This window comes from Symsagittifera roscoffensis, chromosome 3 (genome assembly GCF_963678635.1).
Source record: "Symsagittifera roscoffensis chromosome 3, txSymRosc1.1, whole genome shotgun sequence".
NCBI lineage: Eukaryota > Metazoa > Xenacoelomorpha > Acoela > Convolutidae > Symsagittifera > Symsagittifera roscoffensis.
In genome coordinates, this window is record NC_087064.1 from 36,732,020 (window position 1) to 36,747,637 (window position 15,618).

Consider the following 15,618-nt stretch of genomic DNA (forward strand, 5'->3'; position numbering starts at 1 on the left):
AAAACAAAGCGCAAGATCATAAGGCTAAAGAGCGCTTCCAGGACAGTCCTGCAAGAGTCACATCGAAAGACACGGAGTCAGGGTGGACTAAACCTGGCTGTAAAACGGGCGAAACCCAATAGCGCTCGGCCGACTTTGAGTATCTCAAAACAGCTAAACGAAGGCAGTCCGATGAGAAAATATAAGAAACCAACTGCTCAAGAAGCTCGTAGAGCAAAAGCTGCTACAGCAGTTACCGATGAACAAAATACTGACGGCAACAACGAGAGCCCAGGACCGTCAGATAAGAGCAACCCACATGCGTAAATTCCAATCAAACAGGTGAAATTAAAAGAAATTAACCACCAGACCAGTGCAGAAGCAATACTGGAAGCATTTCAAAACCAGGACATGACACGGGATGAATCGGAGAAGATGGCAGATCAAGTATTGAAAAGAGAAATTCAGAAAACCGCCGAAGATATTCTCACAACCAGAGACGCGGAGCAAGCTGAAAATGACTCCCACACCGATACACCGCCAGGATTCTCGGATTAGTCAAGCAAAAACGAGCATCAGGGCAACACCATACTAATTAGAAGAAGTAATCGGCAAACTAAGAATCAGGGACCTCAGAGATACGGTGACCCAGTTAAGCACTCAGTACGCTTAGTTTTTCCGGAGGATGACATAACGGACCTGAATAAGGCCGCTCTGGAGGCATATCGTCTCAAACTGACGAGGCTTACAACAGACACGAACAGACTAGCGGAGGCAAAGTTGGGCATATCGGTGAGATTATATATCGGAAAGTAGGGCATATTTTCCGAGCAGTGGTGAAGTGATTACGTCTCCGCCTCTCAATCGAAAGGTCGGATGTTCGAGGCCCGCCATGATCCGTGCTCGTTGCTTGAGGGTGAGGCAACATTACCCAGCACAGAAAAATAACCCAAAAAAAATTGCATGTAGTTTTTAAGCAGGGGCACAACAGCGGTTCACCGTGATGAGCTGTACAGCTCGTATGTTGGTTCTATCCCTCGTGGAGAAATGATCTTAAAATCCGAAGGAAGTTCGGATACGCATCGCTTGACGTGACGCTATCGTGGAATGCTTCGTGGCGGTTCCCTTTAAAAATCGATATACCGGAAAAAAAGAGGGAGGCGACCTAAGTGCAACAAAAAAGATCGGCAGAAAGGAGCATTTAAAGAGCAAAAAGACTTTTACAAACATTAAACATTAAACTGAGCTTTAAAAATCCTAATGTTATTTGTCCCCCGGGGAATGTGGTACAGTAGCTGCAGCTGCAGCCACACTACACTAACCCTTAGCGAGTGCTTATATTATTTATGTATTAAATGATTAGTGTTATTCAAGGTCAACCTACGGTGACCTAATATGGTCTACGACTGAACAGTGTGTCCGTACTGCGTTACGGAAAACAAGCGATCTAAAAGAGAAAAGAAATAAAACGTTTTCATGTGAATTGACATTTTGAGATCTACCTTTTGTTATACTTATCCACCCTGGACATAGAGTTATCACAATCTTCGAGCTAAGCCCATTACCATTTCTTGGTGAAAAATTTGCCGACTGAAAATATCTTTTTGTGGTATTTATTTTGAGTGTATTTCATGTTTTCGTCACAGATGTTGTCATTAAAACTAACAGTTTTTTAAACATAAGCCATTCAATTGACACAACTCACAATGTATTAATTTTTCTATCTTGTAAATTGAGAGAACATTTTTTTGAAGTGCCAAAATTGAAAGGCTGTGACTACAACTTTCAAATTTTCGCTGTTCAAAACGTGCCTCTCCAATTGTGACTAATACACCTTATTTAATGGTGCAGATGAAGAGTATAAATAAAATAAATTAATTAATTGTAATATTCAGAAAATATAATATATTACTGCAGCTGTCTAGGTTTTTCTTACTTGACTGCATCACTTAAAATATTGGTGTTAAAAGTTCAGTGATATGTTTCATGTAAATTTCCATCCGTTCAATGAGCGCAGGTCAAAAACTGGCACGGATTGTTCCAGCTCGGAGTTTCTACTGGACGCCGGAAGGTCGCTGTTTGGTGGACACAGTTCTGGTTTCTCAACACACACTACACTAGTCATAAACCAGCGGAAGTCCAGCACCCGTTTCAGTTCCGTACCTTTGAGGATGTTAACATTCAGAGACCCACCAGAAGGGGGCATGACGAAGCGTTTGGTCAGCCCTTTGCCCCCTTGTGTTTTCAGCAGGCCTCGGCCAAATCCAAGCTGCTCTATGACGTTCATGCAAATCGCGGGGTTCCAGCGAACCTAAACAGCGTAGTTTTTAAATTTAACAAACTATACGCATGGATTTTCCAAACAAACTTTTATGCAGACCAAATAGATATTAGGATGCCTTCTGGAACTCAAAAAATCCCTAATTTATCAAAAAACAGGAAAAAAATGATTCGACCCCCTCAAGGATTCCACCCCCCTGCCGACACAAAGTGTCCCCCTTTGTACTACTTTGAGATATCCATTTTTGGCAAGGTCAGACTGGCTCGAAAATTTTTTCGAAAGGACCCTAAAACTTTTCGAAAGGCGCCTGTTGCGCCAATGTATACTAATTTTGAGGGGGAAGCGCGAGCCGAAAAACGCGATTTTCCAAAAACTCTATTTTTGGCCTTTTTTTTCAAGGCAGGGCCTTTTTAGTGCTTTGGGAGAACTCGAAAAATCATTTTGGTCAACTTAAAAAAAAGTCGGCAAAATTTTTTTGAAAATCCCCAGATCAACCCCTGTACTACGGCCATCGGCATTTTTTCACTAACCCCGCCCTCACAGCTCAAAATTTCTACTTTCTGTGTACTTTTACATGTTATTATGGCTATATGCGTGACTTTGTTTCTGTAAAGTAACAAATGTGCTCAGAACAGTTGATTTGTTCAACATGCCTTAAGTTTCATTGCATTATGACAACGTATAATTAGTTTATCGAAGATGAAATTTAAAGGTGGGGGAAGTTTATAAGAGTCCGGTCAGCATTTGTTATCGAAGATCCGAAGACAATGTGAGCTACGGCACTAAATGAAAAAAAATGAGCGAGTCTGACCTTGACGAATACTAGTTGTTCGTCTCTTCGTCCTTGCATGAAGTTGAAAACTATGTTATAGTAGCTGGCAGGGGATAGTCCGTTCCTTTGGCCGAATTCTTTGTACCACCCAGTCTGGTAACTACAACAGCCCTCTGAAATTCAGCAAGATTCACCTCCAGATTTTGCGATCTTCATGTTTTTCCTCGACAATTTTTGATCTCCTCATTTTCTTTAAACTTTAACCGCCATGTTCTGGGCGTTAATATAATCAGATCAGAGGCGGAATTTGGTATTTTCTCGAGGGGCGAAACGGACTTTCAACCATTTTAAAAAAAATGGTCAGATGCTGTTTTTGAGCACTTTTTGGAAATTTTTTTACAAAAAACACGGTTTTTTTTCAGCGCGCGATCACCTTCTCAAAATAACTATATATTGGCGTCCAAAACGTCTCTAGAATAATTGGCGTTGGCCATCGGAATACGGATGTCATAAGATAATACCAAAGGAGGGACTTTTTAGTAAGTGAGGGAGTCGAATCCCTGAAGGGGGGGAAGGGTGTTCACCCCTACCACCTCCCCCTATATCCGCCCTAAATCAGATCATCTACAAAATTCCGTTGAAAAAAAATCATTGGAAATCAGAATATTGTCTAAAGAAAAATCTACGCCGAGCATTAATTTTGCGTAACTGTCTTGGTGATTAAAACTAAAAATTGGTTTCTACCAGGAGCGTCATCTGGTTTAAAAGAGAACCAGTTAACAGTTTGAAACTTGTTCTGAATGAGCTGCTGAAACTGAGCCTCGTCATTATCCCTCGGCTGACGATTGGCCACTCTAGTGTTCATCTTGTAGCCCATCAGGCAAAATGAAAAACTGAAAAACATCAAACCCATTTATTTTTCAATGAATCGAGTGATAGTTTCACTAATGTATACAAGTTTTTTGCACCTGATAAGTTTCAAGACGACATAGAAAAATCAAGGGAAAGAATGTCCTACGAAAGAATTGCTAAAAAAAAGAGCTGTAATATGTGAACATATTCATATTATAGCTTTTTATTTTTAGGAAAGTATATTTTTCCACCGCTTCTTCTATGTAATCTTTAAAAATATAAGTGCAAAATAACTTTGTTAAAGGGGGCTTTACTGAGAACTGATTCAAATTGAGTCGAGCTAAACTAGACAAATCTTGGTTCCCAAGCTTAACATCCACAGTTTTTAAAAGTATAACCCCAAGCTTATCTCCCCGAGAGGGTTATGAAGTAGGGGGTGTAGAGATTGGGGTTAAACAACGTCGGCTTAAAGAGTGGGACACCAGAAAGTTTTACTAAATTTGACCTAAAGTTTCAAATACCTCCGCTGTAGGCATTCATGGCCTAATTTGGCCAGAGGATCAGGAAGAAGGAAGATAAGGGAGTCCCGATTGACCTCTCCTGAAGATCCGGGAGAGCATTGCGAGCCTGTAAGTTTCAAACTCAAACTGTTTATTCAAAACACCCTTCAAAAATGATTGAGCAATTTTTGGTAAGCGCTAACAACTAACCCAGTGTATGTAAAACAAAAACAAGCAAGTAAATTCTGACTAGCTCGTTGAATGTCATGGTCTCATGTGAAGTTTAATTGCTCTAAATTTGGTTGCAGAAAGAAAATATTTGCTCATCTAGTAATACAATTAGGACTTGCAAGTTGGAATCGGTAATCCATCGAAGGTCCTTCATCGACTAAATGAAATTTGATTGGTGGCGGTTTTCAAACTTTCCAATAAATTGTTACTTCGAGAGAACATTGCTCTTTGCTCTTTTAAGTTATTTACCCGATAAACTTAACGAATGATTTATTTGGGTCGTCTTAGACCTGCTGAGATGTCAGAAGTTATAGTTAAAAAGTTAAATAGGCACAAAATGAATAACCGATTTTATAAAAAAAACAGGACTGTTCGTATCAGGGCGAAGCCCTGAATGTTCCGACTGCCTTTTAAGGTTTTATGGAGCAGTAATGACATTAAACATTTGAATACAATGTTAATTGTCCCAAATTGGTCAAAATGGCCAAAATGGCCAAAATGGCCAAAATGAACGCGTTAATTGTCCCAAATTGGTCAAAATGGCCAAAATGGCAACCTTTAAACCCTCATAACTTTACGAAAAATGATCACAGGTAAAATATTTTTTCAAATTCAAGCTCAGGACAACAATACATTTTGAATGATATAAAAAATTTTGTCAAAAATGGCTAGTTAAAAAGTCGAAATTTGCCTGAAGAAAAAAAAACCCACCCCGAGCACAAATATTCCGTTACTTTCGTATCGAAAGTCGGAACAACAAGACTGCTCGCATCAGGGCGAAGCCCTGAATGTTGTGACTGCCTTTTAAGGTTTGTGAAGCAGTAATAAAATTAAAAAACTCATGGCAAATTAAAAAACTCATGGTAAATATGCTTCTTTCAACCAATTTGGAACGATTTTAGGACGGATTAACTCTCCGCTTACGCGTTAATAGCGCAAATAAATCGCGCGTTAATTGTCCCAAATTGGCCAAAATGGCAACCTTTAAACCGCCATAACTTCACGAAAAATGATCACAGGTGAAATATCTTTTCAAATTTGAGCTCAAGACAATAATACCTTTTGAATGATGTAAAAAAATTCCGTCAAAAATGGCTAGTTAAAAAGTCGAAGATTTTCTGAAGAAAAAAAAAACCCACCCCGAGCACAAATATTCCGTTACTTTCGTATCAAAAAACGGAACAAAAATGAAAAACCAATTGCTACTTCCAAAGTGGGTTGGAAAAACTAGCTTACTAAAGATTTTGTTTATCTTATTACTTGTAGTTTGTTGATTTAGTACTGAAAGGTCGACACTTGTTGATGATGATTCGGGTGTCCGGTTTCCGGAAATTTCTTCAAATTTTCGTCTCAAAATTATTTCCTAAATAATTCATCTTTTAAGTTTCTTTTTAAAGTTAATTCTTCAAAAAATTTTATGAAATGATGAACGAAAAAAAAACTAAATATTTTATTTTCAAAATTTCTGGTGCTTCTAGTTTTGTTATTTTTAAAAAGCAAAGTCTTCAACCAGGCTCACTAAACTCCCGGTTCATATTTTGTTTCATATCTACATATGAAAGCCAAACAAAATTAGGGACTACAATTTGATTTATGAAAGACTTCGAGGCCTAGATAAAGAGGCCTAGATAGTTCACTATGCTCAGAGAAATTATTGAGCATAACAAAGAACAAAAAAAGTTAGGGTTTTAGCAAGTTGAAAAATCAGTTTTATTTTAAAATTTGATTGAGAAGGGTTTTAGCAAGTTGAAAAAGATTGAGAAAAAAATGGCCAAATTCAATAAAATCTTCGGAGACATTTGGGTTGAAAAATGAAAGTTTAAAAGGAAACATGCACCGCAAAAGGCTCGACTATTGCTATTGGTATAATGAAGATAAAGCCCATTTTTTATGCAAGTTAAGTGTAGCAGTTTACAGTGCTAAACTTTATTCATTTTTAAGAGAACCAACACATTGTACATTATTGTTCCGACTTTCGTATTGAAAGTAACGGAATATTTGTGCTCGGGGTGGTTTTTTTCTTCAGATAAGTTTTGACTTTTTAACTAGCCACTTTTAACGGAATTTTTTTATATCATTCAAAACGTTTTATTGTCCTGAGCTTAAATTTGAAAAAAATTTTCAACTGTGATCATTTTTGTTCCGGCTTTCGCAGAAAACGGAAAGCTTATGCTCGGTGTGGTTTTTTTTTATTCAGTCAATTTTCACCGATCGAAATAATAGTTTTCGACAAACATTTTTTATACCCCATTGAAGATATCGACTTTCTGAGTTCAAATGTAAAAAGATATTTCACCTCCGATTATTTTTTGGAAAAATCTTGGGGCCTAAATTGGCCATGTTTCGGACTAAATTATGCGCGCTTTGAAGAATTTATTCATATTGCTGACAGCGTAACGCGAGTTATTTATGCGTTGCAACTTATCCCGAACAACAAAATCATTCCAAATTGAATTGAGACTAGCTAATCAGATTGGTCGTATCAATAATGTACGACTCAACATTTCGCACTTTGACATTGTCCAGAGTTTCTTAGATTTTGATCATTTTCTTTTCTCAAAAACTATTCGATATGAACTATGGGATAGTCGGAACATTCAGGTTTTTGCCCTGATATACGAACAATCCTGTTTGTAAAGTTATGGGGGTTTAAATATTGCCACTTTGTCCAGATTTGGACAATTAACGTGCGATATATTTCGCACTATTAACGCGTAAGCGGAGATTTAATTCGTCTTAGAAATAGTTCCAAATTGGTTGAAGGAAGCTTATTTGCCATAATCAATTTAATTTTAGCAGCGAAATGTATCACTTTGTACTTTAAATCGCGTGTGCACGGATGATTTTCACAAAAAATATCAAAATTAAAAAAATTGTTTTTATTTATTACATTTAATTTTTTCATGTTATTAGCGCTCCATAGACCTTATAAGGCTTTCGGAACATTCAAGGCTTTGTCTTGATACGAGCAGTGTTACTAAGACTGTCGAAATTGCCTAAATTCTGTTATTCATTCTGATCCCTCTTTCACAACACGTAGAAAAAAACGGCTCGTTAGTGAAAAAAAACATTTGTATGTTTTATAAGACCCACTGCTACTGGCTCAGTAACCAAATATCCTTGTCTTTCTTCAACATAGTTTTGTTTTGCTCGTTTTATCCAGCAAGTTTTGATCTGGTTTTTCAAGGAAGGCTTTTTTTTTGCAAATGTTTTAGAGCTCGAATCAATTTCTTTTTTTTGTTATTTCGTTTTTGATCTAATAGCTGGTTGCGGTGTCTATTCATTGTACTTTACAATAAGTGTTAGAGATTACTTCACGCTGGTTATGATTTTGAGCTTCTGCCGATCCAACCGTATGTCCCCCCTAGTCGATCAAGGGAGGTTATCTTGCAAGATCTTGCAAGATTCTTGCAAAAGAGGGTTATCTTGCAAGATCTTGCAAGATGGAGGTTATCTTGCAAGATCTTGCAAGATGGAGGTTATCTTGCAAGAATCTTGAAAGAATCTTGCAAGATAACCATCCCAAAATGTCTGTCGAAAAACACAAAAAAAAATAACAGAAATTAGGTGTAAGATCAAAAAAATTGTTTCTAGAACGAGAATCCAAAACTTTAAATAAATGCTTAACGAATAAAATTAGACAAATAAATTCTGCATCTGTGAGTTTTCGTTTTTTAAAATGACAGAATTAGAAGCACCACAACTGTAATCAGCACCAGCCACTCTCTGAGGTAAAAAAAATCCGCAAAGTCAATTTTTGGGCCTCGTTAATTCGCAAAAATTTGTTGTTCTGGAAGTATATCTTTCACTTTTGCTTTTGAGCAGGCAGTTTAAACTGTAGTTTTGTTTGGCAAGTTTCAGGAGCTGATAGTTCCTTGTTCGATCAATTGCGCTTGCGGGATAGTTCAAAACTTGTGTCAAAACTCCAGTTATTGAACGAGCTTCGCTGCTCCATTATATTACTAAATTTTTAAAAACAAGCCCTTTTTCCAGAAAAAAATTTCTGATGTTTTATACAAACAGGTTAAAAAACATCGTAATTAAAAAAACATTCAGGTGTTCTTACAAAAACTCACTGTGGTTAACAAAATAAAGAATGAAAATCAAAATATTCGATTAACTGTACTTTTAAAAGAAAAATTTTGGAAATCTCGAATCCCATTCTGATATCAACGTTAATTTGTTGAAAAAGAAAGACAGAAAAAAGTGAATATTTGGGCAATAATTAATCCCTAAATCTTTTTAGATTTCCGGCTAGAATCTCACAGGCTTTACCACGGTTCTCAATTTGTAATTGAACAAGTTGAGAAAAAAAAACAAAAAAGATGTTACAATAATAATTGAACAACATGCTTTCAAAACCGAGACAAACCTCATTATAGCAAGCAAAAAAAAAGCAAAATAAAAAATATTTAAAGTTTATTTAGAAATAACGGAAATTGAGGAAAAAAAGAAAAGATGCAAGCAAGTTTTACAAATCTTTTTTGGTCCTACTATACTTATTTATAGCAGGAAATTAATCTAACTAAATTAGGGTTAAATGAAACAAAAAATGAAAAAATTCAAAGGGTGTGAAAACCGCGTCTGTACAAAACAGCAGTCCAATACAATACAACCCTGTACATACTAGTCCAAAAATCAAAACAATGTACAAAAAAACAGTCCCAAATATAATCCAAAAGGTAGTAAATAAACAATCCCAATGATCGAAGTGATAATTGTTCCAGAAACTGAACAGAAAATTTCTCTCATATTAAACACAATTTGATTTCAACTAACCGGATAACAATAGGTAGTATAGCAGCAAAATTAGAACAACCTAGAAAACAGCAATCAAGTTGTTCAAAATTTTGTATTTGCGAATCCGTGGCAACACTCTTTAGAAACGAAATCACTAACTTTCGATGGAAATGATACTTACAAACAAAAATTCAGAGTTACTGATTTTTGAGGGGTATATTAAGATAAAATACCGAACACTGTCAGACTAAATTTCCTCGCTCTGCGCACAAAGTAGTTGCAATGGACGTGGGCGTACAAAATAGGGCTCCATCGAAACCGCACTGCCACTCCCCCAATCAGGCAGACATCGTAAAACGTTAATTCAGAAAGAAAAGATCGAACACCAGTATCTGATGTAACACCACGGCAGACTATTATCCCCAACGTGATGCGCAACGCAATGCAAACTGAAAAACAGCTGTTCATTTACAAAGTTAATATGCTAATCTGTAGATAGATTTCCACGCGAAAAAAGACCAATGATGGCAGAGCCAACTTCGCTTACTAGCTTTGAATTACCACATGCTCTACAGAAAACTCACGATGGACAGTTGTTCCTTTATGCAGTTCTGGCCTCCAAGATGAAAATTGGGTATTTTTGTTCGCCACGTTACCTGGGTTAGACCAACTACTTTTATCCGATGATTGGTTCTGTGAAGAAACGTAATGGTTCCGCTCCCAATGTAATCTATCAAACTTATACAATGCAGGCTTCAGTTGAAGGATGCCCTATTTCTCTTGCTTATGCTCTGCTACCCGACAAAAAGGAATCAACTAAAGATCGCCTTCTCATTATTCTAAAAGATGAGTCACCAAAACTCGCATTAACTGATTTTTAAGTAGCTTTGCGAAACTCAAAATTATATACCCATCAGAGCACCTAAATTCAGTTTGATTTTTTCCATACGAGTCAAAAGGTCTGGCGAGATGTTCAGTCGTCGGGAAATAATCACAACTAAAACAATGACCTTAATTTTCGCGAGCTTATTGGAATGCTTCTTGCAACAGCATTTCTGCCCGTAGAGAACAATCCCAATGCGTTCGAGCTTCTTTAAGGTATGGCATATGAAGAAAATCAACCGATGTTCAACAATTTTGAGGATATATACTGGTGGGTTGACTTCTCATGGACGACAGAAGCTTAGATTTGACACAAATCAATGGAGTTGCCATCAAAGAGTAAAAAACCACCGTCACCGAACCAACAACGCTGTAGAAGGTTGGAACAGCAATTTCGTGAAACTGGTCAACAGTAAGCATCTTTCATTTCAAAAAACTGATGAAAAAACTCGAAGACGAAAACAAGAATGCAAAAATGCAAAAGAATGCAGAACGCAGAATGCAAAACTGATCGCAGCCAGACCCAAAATTTTTAAATATCAAAAACTCGCAAAAAACCTCATCACTATGATTAGGTCATATCAACCCAACAAATTATTAGGTTTTTGAGAGGATGTGTTTTATATTATAAATTATAATCTTGAGTTTCATTTTTTTTTCAGTTTTCAGATTTAATCCACATTGCCAAGCAATAAAAGTGTTCCAAGTTCGACTATTTTCTTTGATTTTTCAAAAATGAGCTAGAGTCGATTTGAAACCGGCAAAATAATGGAAACATACAAGGTGTTGATTTTCTTGAAACATGCGAGGTGTTGAACGCTCTAGGTTTGAACTCTTATCTTGAATCTCTAAATACGCTCATGTTTGTTTTTTCAAAGCGTAAATCATTTTTGTCGGCGCCAAAAGATCAAGGTCAAACTATTTAAATAAATTTCGACTGTTTTGCTTGAGAGTGTTTTTTCGAACCTTTTTTTGATGTTTCGGACTCTCTTGTATGGGATTGTTTTGTACATGCCCCCTACAAACAGCTGCAATTAGTGTAGGCATTCCAAGGATCAGAGAAAACCATGAAAAGATTCAGAGAGTGCACCTTTTTGTCTATGTGAGGAGTAGACAGGAAGTGCATTTCTTTCTATTCGAATAAAAATTCAAGTCGTGGCGAAAACTAGTCACCAAATTAATTCTTATTTTATAGGCAACTGTGCTGTGACAGGAAAAAAATGGGGTTGAGATGGGGTATAAGTGGAAGTTTGGCACAGCAGACACAGTTGATGAGTTCAATTTTGCGTTTTTTATTGGTAACATATAGGGCATTTTAGGATTGCTTAGAAATCCGGTGTCTAGCGAGAAAAAAGCAAACTTAACAAAAAAATTATCTAAAATTTAAAAAAGTAATAAAAAACTTGAAGAAAGAGTTAAATTAAGATTTTTTGTCCTTATAAAAGATAACCGGATAAAATTCGTCTAATTTTCCCAAGATAAGTGAAATTCTAGCCCATCAACTTGAATTTAATAAGTGAAAAAATCCCCAGATAGCTGGAAATGTCGTTTTGTTTTCGAAATTTTGTTCGGAAGTGAACCCGGCACTATTTCTAAATAGGGTTTTAGGTCATTGTTTATTGAAATCGACTGGGCACAAATTTCTGCTATTTTATATTGATTAGAGGGAGCTTATTTAATTAAGGGTGTCTATCCATCACACTTTTACACTGACGATCGCTGTTTAAGAGGATCGTCTAATTTTAAGTGTTAGAGACTTCGGATGTTCAAACGTTCGAAACGCCGAGAGTTGATTTTTTATTTGCGTCATTCATTTGCCAAAAAATTAAGAAAAGGATCTTTACAACTCTTCTCAGTTTAAGATTTTGAAAATAATCCACAGCTCATAAATGGGGAGGTTGAGGAAAAATATTTGTGTGCATATTTGGGTGAGAGATTTTTTCATGCATAAAGTGCAATGTTTCCAATTTTTTTTTGATTTGATCTAGATCACATACAACATTGCTTTTCATTTTATTTGAAAAGCATAGATTGAAACGCCAAAATTTTTTGCTAGGTTTAAATAGTGTGCTTCGAAGCGCACAATCACATATTGTTTCAAACTGTTTATCGAAATTGGCGGAACATTTATGTTTGAGTTGGTAATGAAAAAAACTGGAACCCAAAAAATTTTACAGGGACTCTGAAAAACCATTCTATTCTATTCGGAGATGTTCACACTGAATGTTTGTTCAGAAAGGCCGACTACATTAAAAAGAATGGCCAAAGCTTAGAAGTAGGTTATCTACTTAGTTCTTCATAAGAGTTACCAGATTCCATGAAGTTACAAAATGCTGTACTGACCTATCTTTAAAGTTTTTCTCAATGTTAACAACTGTAACTGACTGGCCAGTTAGCTTGAATGGAACTTTTTTATTTATTAAAACGATTCGGATGCAAAATTTTTCGCGTTAGTTTCAAAAACAAAAAATGGCATAGTTCGATAAAATATTGATATTTTCCTGCCACTAAATGATCTTTCTATAAAAAAAGATCTTTATATCTAACTAATGCTAACTCGAAAATGATTGATTCAAATTATTTTTAGTCTTTGGGTTTAGCATCCAAAAGCAGAAATGAACTCCTTCAGGATCAAGCTTTCTAACAGCTGATTCGATATTTTGTAGAAAAAAAGTTAAATAATCGCTTTAATTTTTAATGGTTTCATTTACAGTTTTGTGAATATGTCTTGTGAATAACATTAAAAGGCCAAACTGTCCGTTTTAAGGAAGAAAAGCAGATCCGCAACAAGGACGCCCCCTTTGTTCTTCTTTTGGTCTTTCTGTTCCTTTAATCGTTCCCACGCAAATTTAACTTGTTTAAAGACCTCCCGCACCGGAGTTCCATGGATAATAATCGATTATAATGGAAAAATTTTGTCTAAAATGTTGTCACTATAATCCATTATTGTGGCAAATTTAGACCACGTAATCGATTATGTGGTCATTTAAATAGATTTTTAACGAAAAATAAAAATCCATTACAATCCATCATAATCGATTATAGTTCATTTTTGTTTTCAATATAATGGATTATTTTTTGTACATCAAATCCATGAAAAGTGATTAAATTTTATAGATGATGACTCTACTTTTTGCAACTTTCTACACGTTCATTCAGGGGGCAGCCAAAAAATAGTAACTTTGAAGAGACCAATATGTGGTATTTTCCCAAAAAGTGCCCAAAAACGGCAATTTTGACCAGTTGCCTACGTAATCCCTCCACGTACCCCCTTCACGTACCACGTACACCCTTCCCCCACGTACCCCCATTCACGCCCCCCTCCCCACGTCACCCCCTACCCCAACCCACCCTAAACTCCCCACTAAACACCCCTACCTACAGGGACAGTTTACTGTAGTACGGGTAAACATGGGGGGTGGTGTAGGATCTTTAAGTAAGTTTTGTAAGTTTTCATGAACGCGATTGAAAATAGAAAAAAATGAAATTTAGCAAGCGAACAAAATAGCTAACTTAAGTTTGACAATATTATGAAAAAAATGAAAAACAACACTCGAAAGTAATTAAATAATCGGATTATAATCTGTTATAATCGATTAACAAGTTTCATTTTCTTTCAAAAATAATCGATTATAATCGATTATATTCGGATTTTATTGGTTAGAAAAATAATTGAAACTTTTTAAGACAGACCACGAAAAATGATTAGGTCATATCAACCCAACAAATTATTAGGTTTTTGAGAGGATGTGCTTATGATATTAAATTATAATCTTGAGTTTCTTTTTTTTTCAGTTTTCACATTTAATCCACTTTGCCAAGCAATAAAAGTGTTCCAAGTTCGACTATTTTCTTTGATTTTTCAAAAGTGAGCTAGAGTCGATTTGAAACCGGCAAAGTAATGGAAACATACAAGGTGTTGATTTTCTTGAAACATGCGAGGTGTTGAACGCTCTATGTTTGAACTCTTATCTTGAATCTCTAAATACGCTCATGTTTGATTTTTCAAAGCGTAAATCATTTTTGTCGGCGCCAAAAAATCAAGGTAAAACTATTTAAATAATTTTCGACTGAATTTGTATGAGAGTGATTTTTAGAACTTTTTTGATGTTTCGGACTCTCTTGTATGGGATTGTTTTGTACATGCCCCCTAAAAACAGCTGAAATTAGTGTAGGCATTCCAAGGATCAGAGAAAACCATGAAAAGATTCAGACAGTGCACCTTTTTTGTCTATGTGAGGAGTAGACAGGAAGTGCATTTCTTTCTATTCGATTAAAAATTCAATTCGTGGTGAAAACTAGTCACGAAATTAATTCTTATTTTATAGGCAACTGTGCTGTGACAGGAAAAAAATGGGGTTGAGATGGGGTATAAGTGGAAGTTTGGCACACAGACACAGTTGATGAGTTCAATTTTGCGTTTTTTATTGGTAACATATAGGGCATTTTAGGATTGTTTAGAAATCCGGAGTCTAGCGAGAAAAAAGCAAACTTGTCAAAAAAATTTATCTAAAATTTAAAAAAGTAATAAAAAACTTGAAGAAAGAGTTAAATTAAGATTTTTTGTCCTTATAAAAGATAACCGGATAAAATTCATCTAATTTTCCCAAGATAAGTCAAATTCTAGCCCATCAATTTGAATTTAATAAGTAATAAAATCCTCAGATAGCTGGAAATGTCGTTTTGATTTCGAAATTCTGTTCGGAAGTGAACCCGGCCCGGCACTATTTCTATATAGGGTTTTAGGTCATAGTTTATTGAAATCGACTGGGCACAAATTTCTGCTATTTTAAATTGATTAGAGGGAGCTTATTTAATTAAGGTGTCTATCCATCACACTTTTACACTGACGTTCGCTGTTTAAGAGGATCGTCTAATTTTAAGTGTTAGAGACTTCGGATGTTCAAATGTTCGAAACGCCGAGAGTTGATTTTTTATTTGCGTGCGTCATTCATTTGCCAAAAAATTAAGAAAAGGATCTTTACAACTCTTCTCAGTTTAAGATTTTGAAAATAATCCACAGCAAATAAATGGGGAGGTTGAGGAAAAACATTTGTGTGCATACTTGGGTGAGATATTTTTTCATGCATAAAGTGCAATCTGTTTCCAATTTTTTTGATTTGATCTAGATCACATACAACATTGCTTGTAATTTTATTTGAAATGCAGAGAATGAAACGCCAATATTTTTTGCTAGGTTTAAATAGTGTGCTTCGAAGCGTACAATCACATTTTGTTTCAAACTGTTAATCGAAATTGGCGAAACATTTATGGTTGAGTTGGTAATGAAAAAAACTGGAACCCAAAAAATTTAGCAGGGACTCTGAAAAACCATTCTATTCTATTCGGAGATGTTTGTTCAGAAAGGCCGACTACATGAA

The 15,618-nt window shown here is 35.9% G+C and overlaps 2 protein-coding genes across 2 annotated transcripts in view; one reads left to right on the forward strand and one right to left on the reverse strand.

The window, feature by feature from the left end:
• Positions 1–15,618, forward strand: part of LOC134841697 (protein wntless homolog B-like) — a 487,665-nt gene that overhangs the window by 378,330 nt on the left and 93,717 nt on the right. The gene's annotated exons all lie outside the window — the stretch shown is intronic.
• LOC134842544 (uncharacterized) lies at positions 1,878–4,755 on the reverse strand. Its single transcript, XM_063858932.1, has 5 exons — positions 4,595–4,755; positions 4,406–4,511; positions 3,777–3,925; positions 3,072–3,205; positions 1,878–2,290 (listed from the first exon to the last, which is right to left on the reverse strand). The coding sequence occupies exons 1-5, from the start codon at positions 4,650–4,652 to the stop codon at positions 1,964–1,966; spliced, it is 774 nt and encodes a 257-aa protein (XP_063715002.1). The 5' UTR covers positions 4,653–4,755; the 3' UTR covers positions 1,878–1,963.

What these genes read in the sequence shown, in the direction of transcription:
- LOC134842544 (XM_063858932.1), bottom strand. Translation starts at nt 4,652, where the DNA reads ATGACATTCAACGAGCTAGTCAGAATTTACTTGCTTGTTTTTGTTTTA. An exon ending in CATGAATGCCTACAGCGGAG is followed by an intron (nt 3,926 to 4,405) that starts GTATTTGAAACT and finishes GATGTTTTTCAG; the next exon opens with TTTTTCATTTTGCCTGATGG. An exon ending in AACAACTAGTATTCGTCAAG is followed by an intron (nt 2,291 to 3,071) that starts GTCAGACTCGCT and finishes TACGCTGTTTAG; the next exon opens with GTTCGCTGGAACCCCGCGAT.